Raw genomic sequence first — 14,306 nt, forward strand, 5'->3', positions numbered from 1 at the left:
GCTAGAGGCACCAATGAAGGCCTTTAGGGGCACCATGACACCTGTGGGTGACAGGTTGGCAACCCCTGACTTGGCTGAAGGGTTCAGGAACTCAATGAATACACATTTGCTAATGGCAGATTACACAGGAATAGGATATTTTATATTTCTAAAAAGATAATTCAGAAGTGGAGTAAGAAAAAAAGTAAACAACAAATGATCCCAAGCTCCTTAAATGTGCATAAAATCCCAAACAAAATTATTCTATTAAAACATTAAAATTTCAGACACTTACCGTTTCAGCCATGGAATACTCAGAATTCAGCTTTTTTGCCAAACCATAGTCACCCAGTTTTATAAGATTTGCTTTAGTGAGGAAGATATTCAGTGTCTTTATATCTCTAGAAAAGAAAGAATGAAAGTAATGTAGTTCTTCCAATCACCAGGCACAGGACTCAGTACACTGCCATTTCTCCTTTATTAATGTTACTCTGAAAGCTCATTCCTCTCCACACCTGAAGTCACTTATTTTCGCTAAAGTATTTATCAATCAAACTGTATTATCTACTACATTAAGGGTAAAAACCTTCATATTTTCATATACATATACATGTAATTTTCATATACATGTAATTTTACATCAACATTGTTTTGATTGTTACTAATTTTATTAATTATAGTTATAACCCAGCATCCCCAGTTTTATGGAAAACATGTAATGTAAAAGTATTAAAATCAAAGTAATCCCAAAACATAAATTCTGAAAATACTGTCCCTTCTGTATTCTAGAGAAATTCAGCATGAGACCTGAAAATCGGAGGGGAAGGTTTTTGTAGAGACAAGGCAGCTAAAATTAATTACTGGGTTTTACTGACTATTTGGGTTGAAATGATAGTAAAACCCACAAAGCATGTATCTAATGTGTTCACTTACAATTGGCATTTGTTCTGCATTTTATACTAGAAATATGGCTTCCAAATGTGGGCAAAGGAAGACTCCTAGTAGAGGTATATAATGAAATCTAGTCGGGCAACCACTAGCATAGCCTTCCCCAACCTGGTGCCCTCCAGATGCTGTGGGCCTGCAATTCCCATCAGGGATGGTGGGAGTTATAGTCCTACAACATCTGGAGATCAGCAGGGTATTATGCTTGTATGCTTATTATAAGAAATCTAATTTCTGTGCTCAGAAGACTATGAGGCAAAATGTATTGCATCCAGTTACATTTATGACGGTATTCAATACATTTGTTGTTTTAGACAAGGATTCCCATTTGCACAACAGTACTTCTCACCACCCTCCTCTCCCTACATGCGCATTCTCCAAATCTGCTCTGGAGAGCTGAGGGAAATCTTAGAATAGATTTAGGGGGTGCATAGGGGCATATCACGAGAGGAAGTTCTGTTGTGCAGCCAAAAGTCCTTGTGCTAATGGAATGAGTGTACTGAACACCACCTACAATTCTGATGATAAATACTTAGACCCTGCCTCATATGAAATGCCTAAGGCAGTTAACAGTACTAAAAACACTAAGTGCAATAAAAGACAAAGTAAAATAAAATACTAGTATATTACTAAACTACGAAAAAAATGAACAATTTAAAAAGAAACTATCAAAGATGCTCAAAAGCCTGCAGCAGTTTTTTCTGTTGTATCTTTTGAGTATCTTTGATAGTTGCTTTTTAAATCAACATTCTCAGATGGGTTTCACCTTCAGGCACTAGGCCACCATTTAGCCTAAGCTTCATTAATCACATCTACCTGTGAAGGATTCCTTCCCTGTGGATACAGCTCACCGCTGATGCAATCTGAAACAGGTACCATATCACCATCTACAAAGAAAGAGAGCTCACATAGGAAACAGAATGCAGGAAATAGTCTAGTCAATTTTAGATAATCTATTGTTCCCTTATTAACATTTCATTGTTGAGATCTTTTTCAAGGTGTAATCTTTCCATGATAATGTGGTCTCCAAGGTACAGGAGTGCTTGTCCCTTCATGATATCATTTATTGCCACCCTGGGCTTCTTCTGGGAGGAAGGATGGGATATAAATTGAATAACAAATGAATGAATAAACAAACAAAAAACATGCCTACAAATGAAAAATTTGTACAGGGCTTTTGCCAGAATCTGCTGGGTTTCGTTTTAGCTGTTTTACTGTTCTAGTCTGATGTTTTTTAGAGTGGTTTAAGTAATCTTGATCCACTGGAGCTGCATTAGACACACTTTATAGGGAATAAGCCCCAATGAACACAGTGGGACTTACTAGTGAATAAACACACAAAGATGAATGTATTAGTAAAGATGACTAATATATTCATAAATAAAATCAATAATTGCATGCATTATTCCACTTAACAATTAGATTTTAAGGATGTTGAAGAATGTGGATATATTTGTTCCTTTTTATATATGGAATAGAAGAGGAAGGTTGGGATTCTGAAAATACTGGAAAATAGCCAATTTCTACATTAGAGCTGCTATCCCACAATTTACAGTGTAACTGTAGTCATATAGTTTCATAAATCTCTTGGTAATAAAACAAGGGCAACCTACTGAAAATGAACAATAAAAGCTCACCACAGTATGTCTGAGACTGCAATCCTAGTCTTAATCTTGAAGTTAACACACTGGGTTTTACTTAAACTACTTCAGGGTAAACATGCATAAGACTGCATGAAAATACTACAGATAGGCACTTACTGCACTGCTACATGCCATATTTAGAAATATGGTCTGAAGCCCAAGGCAAAACAAAAAAGCATAAAGATTGGGAGATCTCAGGACTAATTCCCATGGCATGGCAATCCCCCTTTTTCCTCCCATTTGCTCCTCCCTATTCCTCGAGGTCATCAAGTGAGACCTTGTTCTCCAGTCCCTTACTTACAAAGGTGAGTACCATCAGATAAAGGAATATGGCCTTTACAAAGATCGTACCTATTCTCTGGAGCTCCCTCCACTGAGAAGTAAGGCTTGCTCCCTAGCTGTACTCTGCCATAAAGTGAAAATATTTCTGTTCAATAAAGCTTTTTAAGAATCATTCTACTTATGATGAACTTTTTAATTGCATTACTGCTGCTCACTTGTCTGTGCTGTCTATTTTTAATTCCCTGTCCTAAAAGTGTCATTAACAGTCTAATTAACAAAAGCAGTTCATACATTTAATTTGTAAATAAATAAAAATGATCACATGTAAATAAGTAAAAATTCCACAAGATTATAAACAATCCCAGAAGAATATCATTCCCTCATTGGGGGTTGGGGATATAAGACCTGGATACTGTCAAAACCTAAACAGCATTTGTATCCCTGCTACACGATCAACAACTAAGGTTCAAAGCATGCTAATCCAAGAAAAGGCCTCCGGTTTCTTGGCATAAGTGATGTAATCTGCTAATTCTATAGCAATAAGCATGAAATTCCCTCTCTAGGATGCACACCTTAATGTGGTGAGCTGGTTTGAGAGTGCTGAAAAAGCTGAGAGCAATGCAGTAAGGAGTCTAGACCAAGAGACTAGATTCCTAGCAGGGGCACCCAAGGCAGAATGGTCAAAGCTGAGACACCAGACTAAGATGCATCCAGACTCAGAGGAAGGCAATGATAAACCACCTCTGAATACCTGTTACCATAAAACCCTATGAACAGTGTATCCAAAAAGCAACACAAGATAGTGCTGGAAAATGAGATCCCCAGGTTAGAAGGCATTCAAAGAGCTACTGGGGAAGAAAAAAGGACGAGTAGCGCTGTGACTAATGAGGCAGCTGAGTCAAAGCCAAAACGAAGCCCAGAGGCTGATGCATACAGACACAAAAGGAGAGTCTGGAGTTGTATAATGCACGCAATAGAAACATGGAATGTGTGAAGCATGAACCAGGGAAAGCTAGAAATTGTCAAGCAAGAAATGGAACATATCAACGTTACAATACTTGTGTCAGTGAATTAAAATGGACGGGAATGGGACATTTTCAATGAGGCAACTACAAAATATTTTATGCAGGAAATGAGAAATTAAGAAGAAACGGGGTTGCTTTAATAGTGAGAAGTGATGTAGCAAAAGCAATTAGGAGTTATAATGCAATGTCTGAGCGAGTAATATCAATGAGATTAAATGGGAAAACTATTAACATAACCATCATCCAAGTCTACACTCCAACGGCAAATGCAGAAGAAGAGGAATTGGAGAGATTTTACGCAGAAGTACAGGAAGAAATTGATCACACACCAAAACAAGATGTGCTGATAATCATGGGGGACTGGAATGCAAAAGTAGGGAACAGAGAAGAATTAGGAATTGTGGGGAAATGGGGCTTAGGAGATAGAAATGAAGCAGGAGAAAGACTTATTGAATTCTGTGAAACCAGTAATTTGTTTCTCGCAAACACATTTTTTGAGCAACCAAAAAGAAGACTGTACATGTGGACATCACCAAATGGTCAATATAGGAACCAAATTGATTATATAATTGGTAGCAGAAGATGGAGAAGTTCCATACTTTCTGTGAAAACAAGACCAAAAGCAGACTGCAGTACAGATCATGAACTGGTAATATCAAAAATCAGAGTAAAGCTAAAGAACAACAAATCAATCATAATGCCAAAATACAATTTAAATAACATCCCAGAAGCATATAAAGATCAAATAAGGAACAGATTTGAGGCTTTAAAATTAGTTCACAGAGAACCAAAAGGACTATGGACTGAAGTCAGACATGATCAGGAAAGAATGCAAAAAGACAAAACCTCTATTTATTTATTATTTTTTTTATATTCTGCTCTTCCTCCCAAGAGGAGCTCTAGTTAAAAAGAGAGAAGTATCTCAATGGATAACTGAAGAAACACTTAAAATGGTTAAAGAGAGGAAAGCAAAGCAAAAGGTGACAGAAACACGGTTAGAACCCTAAATGCAACAATACAGTGACTAGTACGCAAGGACAAAGAGAACTATTACAATAGTTACTGTATAGAAATAGAAGAGGACAACAAAAAGGGAAGAACAAGACCCTATTCCAAAAGATTAAAGAAATTAAAGGGAAATTTAAACCAAGAGTAGGGATGTTGAATAATCAACAGGGGAATACACTGACTGGCTGAGATTAAATAAAAGGAAGATGGAAGCAATACACTGGAACTCTATAAAAGAGATGCAAGGATGACAAGATTCATTCATGGAGGAACCGTATGATGAAGAACCAGAAATTTTAGAATGTGAGGTTAAAGCTACTCTTAAAATACTTGGAAGAATCAAATCACCAGGAACAGATGGCATACCAATAGAATTGCTACAAGTTACTGAGACTGGATCTGTGCAAATTTTGACAAAATTTTATCAACAAATAGGGAAAACTAAACAATGGCCCACAGACTGGAAGTGTTCAATATACATTCCAATTTCAAAGAAAGGGGATCCCAGGGAATGCAGTAATTATCAAACTATTACCTTAATATCCCATGCAAGTAAAGTAATGCCCAAAATTCTACAACAAAGGCTCTTATCATATATGGAGCAAGAAATGCCAGACATCCAAGCTGGATTTAGAAAGGGAAGAGGTACCAGAGATCGTATCCAAATATATGTTGGATAATGGAACGGACCAAGGAATTTCAGAAGAAATCACCCTATGCTTTATAGATTACAGCAAAGCCTTTGATTGTGTAGATCATGAAAAACTATGGAATGCTTTAAAAGAAATGGGGGTGCCACAGTATCTGATTGTCCTGATGCGCAACCTATACTCTGGACAAGAGGCTATTGTAAGGACAGAATGTGGAGAAACAGATTGGTTCCCCATAGGAAAGGGTGTGAGACAGGGGTGTATTTTATCACCCTATTTGTTTAATCTATACGCAGAACATATCATATGGAAAGTGGATTGGACCAAGATGAAGGAGGTGTGAACTTGGAGGAATATCAATAATTTAAGAAATCCAGACGATACCATACTACTAGCAGAAACCAGTAATGATTTGAAACGAATGCTGATGAAAGTTAAAGTGGAAAGCACAAAAGCAGGACTACAGCTGAACATCAAGAAGACTAAAGTAACGACAATAGAAGAGTTATGTCACTTTAAAGTTGACAACGAGGACATTGAACTGGTCAAGGATTATCAATACCTTGGCACAGTCATTAACCAAAATGGAGACAATAGTCAAGAAATCAGAAGAAGGCTAGGACTGGGGAGGGCAGCTATGAGAGGACTAGAAAAGGTCTTCAAATGCAAAGATGCATCACTGAACACTAAAGTGAGGATCATTCAGACCATGGTATTCCCGATCTCTATATATGGATGTGAAAGTTGGACAGTGAAAAAAGTAGAGAAAAATCAACTCATTTGAAATGTGGTGTTGGAGGAGAGCTTTGCACATACCATGGACTGGGAAAAAGACAAATAATTGGATGTTAGATCAAGCTAAACCAGAACTATCACTAGAAGCTAAAATGATGAAACTGAAGTTATCATACTTTGGACACATCATGAGAAGACATGATTCACTAAAAAAGACAATAATGCTGGGGAAAACAGAAGGGAGTAGAAAAAGAGGAAGGCCAAACAAGAGATGGATTGATTCCATAAAGAAAGCCACAGACCTGAACTTACAATATCTGAATAGGGTGGTTCATGACAGATGCTCTTGGAGGTCACTGATTCATAGGGTCACCATAAGTCGCAATCGACTTGAAGGCAGTAACAAGCATGCAATTAATATTGGGATAACTAGGCACATGAAGCTGAGGTAGACTCTGTCCCATTGTTTCTTGATTTTTTCAAGTTACCTCTTCCTCAAACAACTTGTCTTTCTGCCGCAGGATCTTATCGTAGAGATTTCCCCCTACAATTAAGAAAGAGAAATGTTTAGTTATTGATTTAAATGTTCTATCATTATTTACTAGAAGTCCTCCAGGAATTGGCCATTTTCCCAAACCTTTTCAATGGAAAAAGCCACTCCTTCCTTATTTTTTGCTGTTGCTTACTGTAACCCACCCCAACCCCAATGGATATTACAGGCAAAATGTTTAATGATAGAGATTTCAATTCCAACATGTTTGAAAGCTCTTCTTCAGCTCACTTATGCAAGCCTACAAGGTAAAATTTTATCTTTCAGATTATATTCAGGAAGATATCACGCATGAAACAAGGCCAGTGCTTAGTTGACATGAAGCACCATCTTCTAAATTTAAGTATAGTTCAAAACCAAACCAATGAAATTTCGTAGTGAATTGAATGTTAGTGAGGAAGTCAGAATGGATGGTTCTGCAGACAGCTAAAAATATCACCCCAGAGTAAATAATTCTGGGTTGAGGTACAAATTGAAATGGGTAAGATCACTGAAAGAGTGCAGCTAATGCCAGAATTAGCACTGTTAAATGTATTCATAAACAGAAATACTGGGTTGTGAAGTAAAAAATTAATTAGTGTTATGTTAGCAGCTGACTGTCAAGGTATAGCCAGATGTTGGAAAGATTTCAAAAAACAGATGGTATGGAAAAATATGGGAGATAGAACTGCTAGAAAAATTAATACAGGAAGTGAAGATGAGCAAAGAATGAAACACTTTCACAAAATGTTGGCAACCATTTATTTTGTTCGCATCATGGGCTAATAGTCGCAGAACAGTACCTACCCCCTTTATGAGACTGTGGAGATCATTATTACTATCTGTATTATTATGAGATGAATAAAAATGGTAATTGTCCTGGTCTAACCCGCTGGAATCAGACTTGGCCCCACTGGTGTATCTTTCTCCAGTGTGTTTAATAAAAAACTCCAGTTTAGTGCACTTCATGAATCAGCTTACAGGTTACACAAGATTCTGAATCTCTATACAACATAACTAGGCATGTCTACTCAAAGCCAAGACATTGCCTCAGCAGTTAGACACATCTCCTTACAACTCTTAAATAGGTTTGGTGGGGCTCCTTCTTCTCACATGAGGAAGGTGTCACAGAATGGGAGTGTGTGCACATGCGAGCACTCCCATCGAGGTGGGAGAGTAGGGGCCAGCTGAGCCTGCCATCTCAGTTGTCTACGTGTCTGAGGCGATGGGGCGGTGTCATGTCACTAAGATCCTCCTCCTCCTCTAGAGGAGATGTGCATGGCAGCAGCACCCTGGGAGAAGGGAGGGGAAGAGAAGGGATGGGTTCCGATCAGACAGCGTTCCATCTGTTGTAACTGGAGCTAAGAGGGAGGAGCTGTCACTGTCAGAAGTACTGAAGCCTCTTGTCTCAGAACTTCCTGATTGCAAGTTACTAGGACTCTCCCCCAGGTCCCATTCTGTATCTTCGGCATCTTCTTCAGCACACCAATGCAAGGTTACGGACAAGCAGGTATTTGGAGCGATGTATGGTGGGTGGAGTGGGGATAGATGTTATGTATAGGGTGTATAAAAAATTAATAAAAATCTATTTTAAAAAAAGCAAACATGCATGAAATCAACCAAGAAAAAAAAATAATCAGAAAAATGTTAGCAGCAGCAGTCAAGCCACATATTCCATGTCTAGGGGAAGGGTTACTCAGTGGTAGAACATCTGTTTTGCATACAGAAGGTCCCATTATCAATTCCTGGCATCTCTAGTTAGGGCTGGGAGAGATTCCTGTCTGAAATCCTGGAGAGCAACTGCTAGTCAGTGTAGAAATGCCACATGAACTAATCGTCTGACTTGATATAAGTCAGCTGCCTATGGTTTTAAAAAAAATATTTTCTCAGTTATATTTGAGATCTGAGAAGCCATTATTTTCTGATCACCAAATGCAGCAGTAAGATATGCAAGTGCAATATGGTACTGACAATCCAGTTACAGTAATGCTTAGCAATAAATGTAAGACCATAAGCAGAGACAGACTGCTTGTTTGTTAGTCAGTGTACTACTAAAGTTTCTGTATTATTTGCTTTGCAAATTCACATCTGATTTATTGTGCATTGAGCACCTCATCTTTCCTCTAGCTATTTCTGCATACTAAATTTCCTTCCACCAATACACTTTAGATCATATATCTGTGAAACATAAGTGGCAGTTCTCCAAGATGAGTCTGGTTTGTGTTCCTAGAACTGCTGCTACAGCCTGCAGTCTATAAACAAAACATAGTCTCTCTGTGTTACATCTTTCTCCACAGAACCTAAGATGGAAGAGATGCTTTCTGTTTACAAGACAGAATTCTCACCATTACAGTACTCCAGTTCAATCAGAAGTGTGGTGTTGTCCATGAAATGATTGTAATAGGCAATGATGTTGTCATGCTGCAAAAGTGCAAGGATAACAATCTCATTCAAAGCATCACGGCGTTCTTTTTCTGACAGTCTTGTAAGATCCACTTCCTTCCACACTACAAGTGAGTCATCCTGGAATACAAGAATTCTAGTTAGTTAAATGTATGTTTTTCACTTCTTAGAAGATATAAACCTCTTTTTGTATTTACTTGATTCAGTCACAAATTCTCTTAGGAATTCAAATGGAGTTTCCCTATTTCTGATGCCAAGACCCACTATCTGCAACTGACACTCTCTTCCTTTTAAATAATTATCCAATGTCACAAGCTTTTCAGAGAAAAGATTATGTTTTTATTTCATACACAACTCCACCCAAACACTGTTTATATTCCACAACAGGAATTAATTAGTTCATAGGAGCTGTCAGATATTCCAGCCACAGCTTTATATAGAAAAGACATAGGAACTTGGGAGGTATTTAGTGTTATATCCTTCCAGGGGATTCCAGATCATTCTGTGGTTTTATCCAGCGAGTCTATTAAGTGGGTTATTTAAATATTGAAACTATATAAGAATATGTGATCAGGGACCTTAACTTCTGTTTAACACCATATTAAAAGGTAGTACAAATTGAGTTGTGGCGTCAAGATTTCTTTTCCTTACAGGAAACACTGGTGAAATAACCTACTATTGATAACAATGTAAAACAATTAATAGAATGGAAATATATTAAGCAATGGAAGAGTTTTATCTGGAACTGTTTGATGTGCTGAGATTCTAGAAAGTGTCAGCTTAGCAAGACATTTCTACCTCCACCTCTGAAAATCACAACTACATTTTTGGGTCTTTTAAATTAACTGGGCCCTGTTAACTTTTCTTGCTGAAGAAACCAATAAATAGATTGTGATAGGGTATAATCACTTACATTTCTCACATCCCCCTCCCCAAAGGTTAGAGCTTGTACGGGTGTGCCACTAATAACTTTGTGTAAGATACTTTCCTTAAATGTTATTCTTGGTTTAACAGCCTATAACTAGCCTTTGTTATCAGCCTCTGTGAACTGTAAATGATATGTCTGCAAATCCTTGCAGAAATATGATGCAGCTATACAGCTGCCTTCTCCTTCTTCCATCCTGTCATTCTTTTTCTGCCTGAACAGGAGGCTGTTTGAAAGGAATGGAAATAACATCCCTATATCCTTGTGCAGCATTTCATTTTCAGATATCCAAATTCTATCATTTTCTAAGTGCCAAACTAGATCTGGAAATTAATAATTGATGTCAACTAAAGTTTCCCTCCCATACCAAATAACAGCTTTAATTTTATTTTGGATCATGGCCCAGGAGAAAAGGGTTAACCCCCTCCCTATGCCGATCCAGATTAACCAGTTGCTATTTTCAGTTGAAGAATCAATCACACAACCCAAGTGACACATTTAGCAACAAGTGTAGTTTAGTCCCAATTAACTGGTAGTAACAGAGATTGGAGTAAGCCGCACCAAGTTCAAGTTAACATAGCAAAACCTCCTGGATTTTGCATACAAAGAAATTTTCTGACCTCAACCATGATTAGACTCATCATCATCATGCAGGTGTTATCAAAACATTATCAGAGAACCATGTCTCTTCGGCAGGAATCTGGAGGTGCTCACTTCTACTGCATACTTTCCAAAGTCAATAATGGTTTTGCCACTTTAAAGTGCCATCCGTGTCTTCCATTTGAGAACGATCCCTGAAGAAGTACATACCTGCGCGTTCTAAAATAGGCTACTAGAAGCATAATCAAGGCTACCACCTTTTTATTTTTATTTTTTCTGGCTGGATCTCTTGTGTCTTTTAACAACTGCAGGACATGCAGGAATTCAAAAGATCCAGTGAGGAAAAACCCTGAGGGGTTGCAACTTGAGGAGTATTTTTTGGTCTAATAATACCATCGTTCCTTGTGGGTTAGAGTTGGGATTCTAACAATTGGGGGAGGGGAGTAGCCTGAATAAACTCTTTTCGGGACAAGGGGAGAGAAAAAGAATGGCGGGATGCGAGGGAAGGGGAGGCGCCGGGCGCAGATTTACCTCAGTCCGACGGTACAAGGTGGCTTCTCCGAAGGCACCCCGGCCCAGAACACGGATGGGCGCATAATGCAACTCCTCTTGCTCACCGCCTAAGATAGGGCCAGGCCGGGGGCCGCTCCTGTTGGACGACTCGTTGCCGAAGTCAGAGTTGATGGAGTCGCAGTGCCTCTCATACTCGCCCAAAGACATAGCTACTCCAGTGCCGCCTGCCTGGGACTGCGAAAGAGAACGCTGAGGGGAAACAGAGGCTCCCCCGCAGGGATCAAGAAGAGTTACGGCCCCCTATAGAGAGACGGTGAGCAGCTTCCTGCTGTTGCCTCAGATAACGCAGCCAGCGCCTGCCGCCTCAGATTCAGTGGGGCTCCAACTATGCGCACGCGCGCACCTCTCTCCCGGCATCAATCCGGACAGTAACAGGGTCCCCCGCCCGGGCTGCCCCCTTCACCGGCCTCCCTGAGGCCCCGCAGCCCCCCAACGCTCCATGTTGGCTGCTTCTTCCACCCCCGACCCGGAACCACTTCAGTTTCCGCGAGCACCCGCCGGGGGGAGAGAGGAGATATTCATAACAGACCTCGACACCAGAAGCTCAAATGAGGGGGGAGCGAGAGGGTCTGTACAGTACTCGCTTGTGGGGAGTCTAGGACGAGACAGGTTCCGGGGAAGCTTGGGTGCTGTGAATAGCATGTTCCCCCTACCCCAGCCCCGTGTTCCAGAGAAGCGTAACGCACTCAGGGTCCCAGCAGGAACTGAAAGAAATCTTTTACGCAGCACTTTTGTGTACAGAGTGCTTCAAGAGTCTTCTGTCCTCTCACAGCCCAGTGAGACAGTCGCCATTGTTTCTGTTAAAAGTGAGAGAACGAGGCTGGGAAACAGACTGCCACTCGCTCAGGGTTTCGCGGGAATTTGAGACTGATTCTCCCAAACCAGAACAGGTAGGGACTGCTAAATGGGTGCCAGGGAGGACTGTACCCGAGAACCTTCCTTGACCTTTTTCCAATAAGCCACTTCGTCGGTTGAGGCGATAATCATAACTAGTCAGTGCAACACAAAACACTGTGTGTACGTCCATCGCCCTTTCTGTGGCAACGGGATCCCAATCCTTTCTCCTTTAATGTGCTAGTTTCCAGAACAAGAATGAGCACGTCCACTGACTGCCCTTTTAAACTTGTGTTGACATTTCCCTTGACTATAGTTAAAAACTAAATTCACTTTAACTAGTATATACATGCGTTCGATTTAAAACTGACCACTGACATAGTTCTTTCTTTGAAAGATTCTCCAGACTGGTAAACCCATTTACTACAAAAGGCAAAAAATGAATCTTCAACAGATTTAAGTTCGTGAAGAAGAAACTAGCACCGCTTGCAGTAACTTCCGCTGAAGACCAGTCATGCTCCATGATAAGCTTTGTAGAAGGTATTGTCGCTTTGTTCAGTCTTAGTTGCTGGCTAAGATCTTCTCAGAGCTGCTTGCAAGTTATGTTCCACAATTTTTCTACACTGAAGATGCTTCCAGAACCTATACATATAATTCCCTACACAGATTTCTGAAACATATGTACACACAGCAACTATATATAGCGCTGCATGATCAATATATGAGCTATATGCTGGTTACTACTGTGTGTAGGTATTTGTATATGAAACAGGTCATTATTAGCAAAATATCACCAAGATGGGCATTCTTTTATATGACCCACTGGATGGTGACCAATAGCATTAATATTCAGTTAACAGGAAAAAGAACTGAGTGCCCCCATTATTATTATCCTTCATCATTGCACACCATTTTTCAAAACATATTGTGCTGGTCACTCCTGAAGATGGTATTAGCATTTTTCAAATGTTTTATACTATCCATATAAAAATAAGCACACATAGGCAAAGTACTTTGGCCGCTGTACAAAAACAGAATGCAATTAATTGATAATACAATTAAGGTTCTCTGCACAAGGCCTGTTGTAGTGTGGTTCTATATATAATGTGTATTAGTTCATGTGCAGTACACCCTGTCTTAGCCAGTCCCATGTATCTGCACTTTCAAAATTCTCGCTACTATAAACTTAGCCATAATAATTAACATCTTTTCTCCCACCGCACTCCTGAATTCTAGGAAATGGGAACCGGTAGTCCTCCAAATGTTGGACTTAATCTCCCATCAGCCGCAGAAAGCATGGCCAACAGTCAGGGATTAAAGGTGTTGTAATCCACCATCCCCCGAAAAAAGTTTATATACTGAATTTAGAGTAAATCACATAAGAAGTTCTCAAAATGCCCAAAATCTTTTATTATTGCCTGACCCATTTTGGAAACAAGAGATTTCTTCCTCAGGGCAGGGACAGTCCTTATCAGCTACTGTACAAAAATATAGTACTATAGGTATTTCCTTTGCTAAATGCTGCTGAAGAATATTAGTGCAGGGCAATAACACATTTTGGACAATTGCACTTTTTCTCTGGTTTAATCCCATTGTAATCCAGCAATATCTGGTGGTACACAGGTTTCCCAGCCCTGTTCTAAGTGGTCAGGATTCACATCCTTTACCTTTAATTACATAAAAATGGGTCACTTTAAATTCATTGTTTCATCAACACAATTTGCAGTAAGAAGTCATCCTGCAGTTTAGATATTTGCTCACATGATGGCTTGCAAAAAAGAAAAAATCCAGTCTCATATAGGATGACAACATAAAGCAAGGCATTTATAGGAAATTTTGTCCCACCTAGGGTATATAGAACAAAAATTTGATGAATGCATTTTCAAATGTAGCAATTTCCTATCAACCAGCAACAAAGTACTTCACTTTTATTAGCTTGCACCACCAGTTCAATGGGAAGTAATATTACTGTTGGTATTTTTTGGTTCACAACCTGACAAGAGGTTTTTGCTAATTGCAAACAGCAAATGTAATAGCTGAGGAACTCCTAGTAGTTTATTTTCAATAGGTAGAATAAAAGCAATGTAAAGAAGTCATACTCTCTTGAACTTTGTTGGAGGGGAAATGACTGACTCAGCACCATTTGGACCAAAAGGTTACAACACAGTTTGGATG

At 39.3% G+C, this 14,306-nt stretch overlaps 1 protein-coding gene across 2 annotated transcripts in view; it reads right to left on the reverse strand.

Moving 5' to 3' along the window:
• The window catches only part of NEK9 (NIMA related kinase 9), a 56,373-nt gene extending 44,601 nt beyond the window's left edge, over nt 1–11,772 (reverse strand). Inside the window, exons 1-5 of one of the 2 annotated variants that reach the window (XM_061611778.1) lie at nt 11,256–11,772; nt 9,142–9,319; nt 6,756–6,811; nt 1,741–1,811; nt 275–380 (exon numbers count right to left, since the gene is read on the reverse strand). In XM_061611778.1, the coding sequence (XP_061467762.1) occupies nt 275–380; nt 1,741–1,811; nt 6,756–6,811; nt 9,142–9,319; nt 11,256–11,444 (600 nt within the window). In that variant the 5' untranslated portion in view covers nt 11,445–11,772. The remainder of the gene's footprint in view (nt 1–274; nt 381–1,740; nt 1,812–6,755; nt 6,812–9,141; nt 9,320–11,255) is intronic. The other variant, XM_061611777.1, reaches the window with a different exon arrangement.
• Between the last annotated feature and the right edge of the window lie 2,534 nt (nt 11,773–14,306).

Source organism: Rhineura floridana, chromosome 2 (genome assembly GCF_030035675.1).
Source record: "Rhineura floridana isolate rRhiFlo1 chromosome 2, rRhiFlo1.hap2, whole genome shotgun sequence".
In the NCBI taxonomy this organism is placed as follows: Eukaryota; Metazoa; Chordata; class Lepidosauria; order Squamata; family Rhineuridae; genus Rhineura; species Rhineura floridana.